We start from the raw sequence: 9,569 nt of genomic DNA on the forward strand, positions 1-9,569 counted from the left end.
CTTTTAAAATTTATCACAGAGTTCTGACTTTAAACTCAGAAATCTGACTTCAACAGCGTAGTTTCTTTTACAGATTCAGAAAATCAGAATTCTGAGAAAAAAGTCAGAACTCAAATAAAATTTCAGGGTGGCTGTAATTCTTTTCTAAAGACGCGCAAAAGCACGTAAATGATAAACAAAAAATGCCCCAGAATTGAGCCTTGAGGTATTCTGCAACAAGCACAGTAAGAAAATAAGACAAACAAATTAGCCATATAGATATATAAGAAAAAACAATAACTATACACATCTATGGATCAAGTTTAGAAATCGTTTAGAATTTGAAAGTGATAAAAGTGTTGGAATTAATGTTGGAATAAATTTGTAATTCACAGTACTGTATATACAAGATCAAGATTCTATATATATTTTTTTTGTTTTGTCTAGTAAAATGTATGTACATAGGGAAAATGCATATTAAGGAACAAGTTAAGAACTTTTGTCATTACTTGTGTAAAAGGTGAATAGACTACACGCATACTACTAAACTTTATGGTGGTGTTAAGTGAAATTTGTGACTTTATCCACAGGCACGAATTCCCCACAGTCCCTGAAGAAGATTCTGTCTCTGTCAGAGGAAGCAGCTGAGAGACACAGAAAGCAGACGGAAGATGCCATGTCTAGTACCTCGTCTCCCCCGACGTCTCCTCGCAGCTCCCCGAAGAAAGGTAACCAGGACAGACTGTCTGTTCACCCACACACAGTCGCCCCCTGGTGGCTAATACTGTAATACACATGTTGGTTTCCAGACTTCTGCATATATTTAGCTCCCCCTGGTGTTCACAAGGCAGACATAATGCTAATAATAGAACATTCTGCCACCTTGTGGAAAAGCATCCAAATACAAGATGCTAGAATATTCTTTAACAGTATCCTTACTGACCAGACAGTCAGCCAGACTATGCCATGGATTTTTGCATTTTTTTCCCCATCATGATTTGTGAAGTCTTTATACTAGACAGAGGCATTAAAATGATTTAATATACATATGAACCTGGTGTTCACTTTATTCCCCAGCACATATTCATACCAGATTTAGGGTAGGAGTCGTGGCTTAAAGTCGAAGGTGAAAGGTTTTGTTTAATATTTTGTGTCTGCAATAATTGTTTTACGATTTGCATTTTTGTAAGCTTTCTTTAGGGTCAGTAACCTTATTTGAGGCCAGTCTGATTTTAGACTGATGCTAAACTGGAATGATTATAACCTTCACTTGTGCGCATCTCACCCCAAACGAGGCCGGGACGTGTTTGTTTCCTGTGACATTGTGATATTTGGGTGGACGTACCGTACGAGCTCCTGTTATGTTCAGAGATCAGGAAACTCAATGCTTTATTGATTAGTCTACTTCCGAGCACGATCCGCTTTGGTACCGAGGGACTCTGCTGCTCTTTCTGAATCTGAGTTTGATGAAGGTGCTGCATCATTTTCTTTTGCTTTGCTTCTAAAACTAATCATAGAAAGAAAATCTCCCGGTTTCAGAAAAAAAGGCAGGAAGACGTAAAAAATCATCACTGTTTTTGCTTTGTAAGGATGTCTAGCCGAAATGTCTTTTCTTACAGAAAAAGGCGCGTGTGTGTGTGTGTTTATGTAGCAGTGCTCACTGGCTAGTTTGGTTGCTGTTTAATCAGGACTTGTGATGTAATCAATAGTTAAATGCACCATAACGAACTACAACTGCTCGATCAATATATAGCATTTAAAATGCTGTTAAGTCTTAAATAAAGACACAGAGTCTGATGTTTCTTGTTTGTCATGTAGGTTTAACAAGAGCGAGTGATAACCTGTCAGACTCGGGCCACAGTGAGATTTCTTCCCGCTCAAGTCTGGTCAGTACGTCCTCCCTGGACATGGGCCAGGACGAGCGGCGTCTCCGATACGCTCACGGGGTCATCGACGGCCACACCGGTGGTCATGGAGGTCACCGGCTCGAGCGCAGGGCCACGGCTGACCCAGACCAATACAGTCTCGGGTGAGCCGAACTCGCAAAATAATAAATAAGTTAATAATTAATTAATAAATCTTCTTTTTGCACTTGCTAGATACCGGTCATTAACAACATGATTATTGTTTCCATCAGCTCGTACTCATCAGTGCAGGACTGGCGTGGTATGTACGTCAGCACGGCCATGCCGTCCTCGCCGAGTTCAGAGGAGTTAAGTCAGGAGCAGGGCGACCGCGTGTCCCTGGATGCAGCAGACTCTGGACGAGGCAGCTGGACGTCCTGCTCAAGCGGTTCACACGACAGTATCCAGGCCATGCAGCAGGGCAGGAGCTGGGAGGCGCTGGCTGAAGGGGCGGGGCTCTGGGCCGGACGAGGAAGCTGGGCGTCGACCTCGTCGTGCTCGTCCTCGTCGGCGGCGTGCTGGGGAGACGAGTCCGAAGGTGACACCGGGACTATCAAGCGGAGAGGCGGTAAAGACGTGGGAACCGACCCCGACACCTGCAGCATCACGTCTACAGGTTCAGAGGAGTCGAAGCAGCAGAGCCGCCGGCCGTCTCCCATCACCGCCGGCACGACCAAGACCAACCTGCGTAAGACACATACTCATCATAATTCAAATCCTCGTTTCGTTTTTTTACTTTCCACAACACCAGTCACTCATTACTTGTCCTCCGTTTTCCCGCGCAGCGCGTAAAGACGGTCGATACCGCGACCCCCCTCCCACTCCTCCAGGCTACACGGCCCTGTCCATCTCTGAGGTGACGGAAGGGACAACGCACACGACCAGGAGGCCTCCAGACTACACCACGGCGCTACAGCGCTCCCGCCTCGTTACACACTCGCCCAAACCGGGGACCGAGCGTGCGGGAGAGGATGACGAAGAGGAGGAAGAGGTAGAGGAGGAGGGTGAGTGCTTTTCTCCCAAACTCAGAGGTCAGAGGAGGAGAGGTCCACATACAGCAGTGCCCCCCAGGCCATGAGTCACACACACCACCATGGCAGGCAGGTAAAACCACCCAAACTTCAGCTCACACACACACCCACTCTCCCAGTCACTCACTCACTCAATCACTCATATATTTAACACCAAACCTGCACCGCATGCAAGAAAGTGCACCCTGTTCACCCTGCCTAGCAGCCACCACCCAGCATGTCACGTAGTGCATGTCAGGAGACGGACAAGACCTGCCGTGGTGGCAACATCCCTCCCATCACTTATTTCTGTGTGTGTGTTCACGTGTGTGTATGTGTTTGTAATGACACCAGACTTACTCAAGCTAGGATTTCAATCAAGAATTGAAACCCACAAAGTTTTCAGTCACAAAACGTAACCGATAAACCAAGACGTCTTCACTTTGTGCTAAGTAGAAATCTGCACTAGAGCTCATTTTATATTGGACTGCCTGACACTCGTAGTTAAGTGTGTGTGTGTTTGTGTCTGTGTGATATGAGGAGTATATGCATGTAGTCCAGCCCACTACCAAAAACTGTTTAAACAGCATTTGTCAAAGGAAATTCTTTATAGAAAATAAATAATGTATATTAATTACGTCAAACTAGTTTTTGTATACTATTTGGGAAAAAAAGCATTTTTCAAACTAAAATTATAGTTCACGTCATCTTAAATAGTGTGCTATTAGATGTGCTTAATATTTTTAATACTCTATACGCCATTTACACTAGCTCTAAAAGTATGTACACCCACAGTGTCATAGAGTCTTAATACTAGGGATGGGAATTAGCACCAAGCAGCAACCGATACGATATTATCACGATACCTAGGTGCCGATTCGCTTAATATTGCTATTCTGTATCTCAGAAAATATCCCGATTTAATATTAAATTTTTTCCAACTTTAAAACCTTGAACCTTTAAAATAAAAAAAAATAAAAAAACGTATTCGTTCTTTATGGCGTTAGTTTTCTCACTTAGAAAACAATCGCATCATTTAAAAATTACGAACCAACTTCACATACAAGAGTTCAAAATGTAACTTTAAATTAAACTAAAATCTACATTATAACTGAGCAGCACATATCTCACATGTCATCCGCTATAATTATTATTTCCAAACAAGCTTAGCAAATAATTCACTCCTACCACACGCCATTCCAGTGTGTGAGCAGTTTATATCCCGGTCACTCGCTGATCAACCAGTGCGTCTGTATTATAAATATAAAAACTGAAAAATTTTATTTAAGATACATGAATCAGCACACAAAAGAGTAATGATTCATAACGACCCACCCTTAAACATCTAAATGTGCAAAAAAAACAATAAATGCATCAGAAATAGTGTATGCTAAAGGTAATGTCTCTTTTATGATTTATGACACCATTTTAGACGCATAACAGCGCTATAGTCTCACAATAAAAATAAAATAGTCTCTTAATTATAACAACCTGGTATTGTCTTACTTCCCCCCCCCCCCCCCCCCTAAATTTATTATAATTAAAACACTTCTTGGTAGTGGACTCAGACTTTTTAATCACCTTCTGTATTAGTGTGTAATAAATATCCTGTCCGATTTGATGGGCGGAGCCTAACCCAGTTTCTCTTCCTTTTTCCAGAGGACGAGCAGGTGTCCGCCGTGTGAACAGACGTCACTTCCCTTACTGTTCGGCTCTCGCTGCAGTGACTGAAGGCCTGTGAGGCCGGTCAAAGGCAGACAGACAGCCAGAGCAACCAATCATCACCTCGATGCCACTGCCTGTCTCTCTCCTGATTGGTGGATTCATCTCCCTTCTCTGCCTTAAAGCGTCATGAGGGGTTTTGTCACCCTGCATGCTAAAAATACTGTGAAGAAAGGAAGAGAACGTTCAAAACGAAGAAATTACCCGGCACTTTGGAAAAATCTAATTATTTAGCTTAAAGTAGTAAGAAACAAAAAAAAAAACACACAAAAAAACCAAGAAGAAGAACTTGAACCTGAATTTAAAATGAACACACAGCGGTGCGACATTCACACAAAGACAAGACTGCCGTTGACAGTCACCGATAGACGTTTCTTCCCTTCCTGACATCCTCACAAATCGTTTTTTTTTCTCATCTGCACTTTTTATGTATGTTTTATAAGAACAAAACGCACATGATCTTCATCATCTCATCTGGAACATACACATTCTACATGGGTGAAAGTGAAAACATGCATGGGAGAAAAACACAACACTCACACGGAGACTCTTTGTATGCGAATCGGCACTCGTCTGTACAATGTGCGCGTCACTGTTGCAGTATTAATTGAGCTTTCGGGGGTTGGTGGATGTCTGAGAACCACACAGCAGGGAGAAAATGAAGCATCCTGGTGTGACTAGGCGTTGGGGTGCGTCCTAAAGCCTTCCGCTACGTGTACAGCACCCTGCTTCATGTTGGAGAGATGTTTGACTTGTACTTTGACTTGGGTACATGTCGAAAGGAAAGGAAAGGTCAGGTCCAAACTGAGAGCTAAACCCATCAGGAACCAGGAGATGTCATTGGCGTGTTCTGCTACTTGAGTCGAGTAGAACTAAGCTGGTATCCAGAATGCTGTTTGGATCTCAGAAACTATTCAGAAGAAGATAATCTACAGGCAAGACTTTTGAGATTTTTGTGTCTCAATAGTTTTTTTTGTTCATCATTCCCCCCATCCCAACCACTGCTGTCACTTGTAAAGAACTGTACAGTTGACACCAAACTCCACTGGTGCATTACTCTACTCTCTCGAGTTCTTTACAAAGTGTTTAAGATTACAAATCTTTAGACATACCAGGATTCCAAAGGCAAGATTTTTGGCTCCACTCGACCAATTTTGTGTCCTATAAAAAATAAGGGATTTAAGAGATGATCCCAAGCTCCATTGGTTCACCTAGAATTCTTTGATGATTATTAGTGTGTGAACTTGCATGGAGATGCCAGTAACTTTGTACAGGAACCCAAAGACTATATTTTAATTTAATTTATTTCACTTGAAAAGTCGTTTCTCTTGCCCCCACTTGCTTTTCAAAGAGGGTAATATGTTTGCCACAGGCCTTATGTAAAAGAACAGGAAAATGATAAAATCTTGGAGCTGAACTTACTTCAATACCTGACGGCGTAATCCAGGGGCGAAGTCTTATCTTAGAGTTTTTATTCTTGTCAAGTTTCATGCACAAAGCAAGAGATTTGTTTCAGTCCTGTGTAATTGAAATGAATTGACTGACCTGACTTGAATTGAATTGCAGCTACAGTAGCTCCCCCACATTTCTATAATTCTGGACAGTCTACCCTGTATTTTCGGGTACAGGGTTGCTCGAGTAACTGGCTACAGCGATCTAGAAGTTATTCTTTACCACTGAGAGTTTTTCTTCCTGAAGAAAACTAGACCTTGGTTCGGAGGGACCATTTGACTCAATTCTTAATCGCCCTGTGACTCCAAACAAATCCTTAAGATTATTATTTATTTTATTTTTTTTATGTGAGTTTACATGAAGGGGCACAAAGCTTATCTCCTTTTAGAGTAGGAATCTTCCACTCCAGTCATGCAGGGCCAATTTTGGTTATTCTTATTCTCATCAACCGATATGTTAAATACGTTGGGTTCAGTGGATGTGTTTAGGTGTTGATCAATTATAAATTGTGCTGAACACCGCCTTTCCTGCACTGGAATTGAAGATTCCCTTATTTTGAGGTTTAGCTCTTGGCCCATCAGATCCAGGTTGATGGAAAAGCTTGGGCATTGTTCTTGACATCACCGGTCTCTACTTGTGCATGACCTTGTCAACTCACTCGTGAAATATTTGGGTGGATGTAGGATTGTAAGGTTGTACGTTATGAGGTTAAAGTAGTCTTCGAACTAGGTATGTTTCCCCTAAGCATGATCCAACACATTTGGACAAAAATCAAGCCCATTTGGTGCTCCATCCATCCATCCATCCAGAAAAGAAAAATAATGAGAGGGTATGAGGTTACAAGTTTGGTATAATCCACAGTCATCCTGGTCCTTTTTATCCCTGCATTATTCCACCCATATGAAAGATCTTGGTTTCACCACTGGTGCTTGACACCGTCCGGGTCATTTTCAATCATTATTCATTCCTGGTTATCGTAACCTTTGGGGCAAGTTTTTTCCCCCCTGTAACCCACTTGAAGGAACACCTGACCATTATTTCATCCAGTGTGCCGCTTTAATTTTGTACGGAACAAAATTTACACCAATTTCTAACGACACTCGACTGCATTCACATTGATCCACAAATGATCATGGTTTCTTCTGAGCTTTGTTAGTTCTGATGTTTTGTTCTCATAAAAAAGTTTCACATGGATGAAATACCATGAGTTGCCTATCAGAATGGATCATAGGCAGGAAATGACGAATCGATCGGACGATTTTTAGAAGGAAATCTCTTTTCCAAAGTGCTTCAAGTCTTTAAACAAATGTCTCGTTGCTCAAAATAAGTCTATGGTGAACAGGATGTATATTAAGATGATCCATTGGGTGACTTTTCTCTTGCCCAAACTGAAAGTTATCACAACTACCTATTACCATGGTATGTGGAGATGACTGTCATGACAAACGCCTGTCCAGCCAGTGAAGTCCACGCTTGACTGGGTGCTACTTCCGTTCTGATGCGAACACGTTGCGGTTTTTGAGGTGCTACATAGGCTTTATGAAGACATATAAACCTGCTTGTGTCACCCTGCACATAAAGAAGGGATCTGGATTCAGAGCTGAAGAGCTCACAAGAACTTTTAGAAACGTGAAACTTCTACGATTCCGGTGGGGAAGGAACGCGTAAAACCCGAGCCGAAGGCTGCCAAGTTGATTCGAACTCAACCGGTGAGAAGTCACTATTGTTTATCGTTTATTTTTAATCACTGAGTTAAACTGATCACATTGATCAGTAGTTTAGGACTGATATTCTTTGAGGGAGGGGTAGGGGGAAAAAAGATTGCAGTGTTTTCCACTGTACCCTGTAATATTATAATATCATGTCAACATTTCTTTCTCTTCTTGCTGTACTTTTTCCTTTTTTCTGTTTTTTTTCTTTTTGTAAAGGTTGCCGTCGTTTAAAAAAAATGAATCACATTTGTAAATCAGTGGTTATATGAATCATTCACCTCCATTAGAATTTTTGAAACTAGTCATGCTTTTTCTGGCGAGCTGAGTGGAGTCGTCTTTCGAAAAAAGAAAAAAAAAGATAAGTTGCACAAACTGTACAAGCATAAGATAAATCGTAGTAGTTAGCACTGCTACTTTGTTCGATGTGTGATGTCAAGTGAGAAGTGTACATTTAGCTGGTGAAGATTCTCTCATTCTTGACTACTTTTACCTGTACGTCTTTTACAAAGACAATTGGTGGAGTATGTATCGTTTGTTATTTTTTGTCTTCTTTTTTTTTCCTTTTTGTATTTTTAATACAATAATTGTAAATATTGGTTATATTTTTGTTGAACTGTAGAAATGTACTATGTTTATGCCTCAACATCCAGTTTATATAAAGCTGGTAATCAATAAATGCGAGAAAAGAAACTGAGTTGTAGGTTTCAAATGCACTTTTCTTTTTGTTTCCTCCTTTTTTTCCTTTTAGTTTTTTTTTTTTTCTTGTTGGTTTCCCCATCAACTCATTCTCTTGGGAAAATTGTTACTTTAAATGACACCGTCTAATGTTTGCACAAAGATGAGACATGGAATTAACTTGAAATGTGTATATGATATGTTTTTTTTTTTTTACTGACATGAGTCAGAATGAATAAAAAGACACTGATGCCTACTTGCTCTGCTTCTATAACAGTATCTTCCCTTCTTCATCACACTGATGGATGTGTAAAGGTGAGTTGCTCATATTTCTGTGTAACTATTTGACCCTGTTGGAACTTCTTCTGTGGACCGGATTGAGACACAAAATGGTCATGCATTTGAAAAGGGGAAAATTCCATATAGAACAATTATTAAACACTATTACTAACTTTTGTTTATTAGAACTTTACACATTTGTTTATTAGAACTTTTATCGTCCTAGTTTGACTTGAACACTCCTTGTAAAAAGGTTCAAACAATAATATATTGATGGAGGTATGTTTTAGGAAATGACTTACTGGTAATATCTTCGCCAGTTCTGGTCTAACAATTATTATATAATAATTATATAGAGAAATAAATGTGTTCTGTTATTTTGCACATCCAAAAGTCCTGATTTGACCCGAACGCCCCTTGTATGGGAATGTGTAAGGGTGTGTGGTTGTGAACATCCTCTTTTATCATTCTACACAAGTCCAAGCTTTGAGACAGCCTTAAATTTGCATTCTTCATTCAGCCTCATGATGCAAATGATTGTTTGATCTCTTTGACTCTGAACTATGATCGATGGCCTGATAACGGCTCTTTTCCACATTATTTCAGTGAAGAACACATCCCAGAGCATCAAAAATATGTAATAATTTATGTTTTTATAAATTCCTGGGAAATGTGACATTTTCGACTCCTGGCTCATTTTATTCCTTCACCACTGTAGAGTTCTTCTACAATCTACATACTGTATCGGCATGGAAGTGTTGTGTAATCCCCCATGTCATTTATTTAGTTATTATCTTGTTTTATTTTTTAACTTATCCTTGGTTTGATCTGGAAGG

General features: G+C 40.5%; 1 protein-coding gene across 11 annotated transcripts in view; it reads left to right on the forward strand.

Moving 5' to 3' along the window:
- The window catches only part of rapgef2b (Rap guanine nucleotide exchange factor 2b), a 120,764-nt gene extending 112,051 nt beyond the window's left edge, over positions 1 to 8,713 (forward strand). For 9 of the 11 annotated variants that reach the window (XM_053505516.1, XM_053505520.1, XM_053505518.1 and 6 more), the window contains 5 exons: positions 570 to 707; positions 1,798 to 2,008; positions 2,117 to 2,571; positions 2,669 to 2,983; positions 4,553 to 8,713. In XM_053505516.1, the coding sequence (XP_053361491.1) occupies positions 570 to 707; positions 1,798 to 2,008; positions 2,117 to 2,571; positions 2,669 to 2,961 (1,097 nt within the window). In that variant the 3' untranslated portion in view covers positions 2,962 to 2,983; positions 4,553 to 8,713. Of the gene's footprint in view, positions 1 to 569; positions 708 to 1,797; positions 2,009 to 2,116; positions 2,572 to 2,668; positions 2,988 to 4,552 lie in introns of all 11 variants that reach the window. The other 2 variants (XM_053505517.1, XM_053505523.1) reach the window with 2 other exon arrangements.
- Positions 8,714 to 9,569: the final 856 nt, after the last annotated feature.

The sequence above is a fragment of the Clarias gariepinus genome, chromosome 10 (assembly GCF_024256425.1).
Source record: "Clarias gariepinus isolate MV-2021 ecotype Netherlands chromosome 10, CGAR_prim_01v2, whole genome shotgun sequence".
Lineage (NCBI taxonomy): Eukaryota > Metazoa > Chordata > Actinopteri > Siluriformes > Clariidae > Clarias > Clarias gariepinus.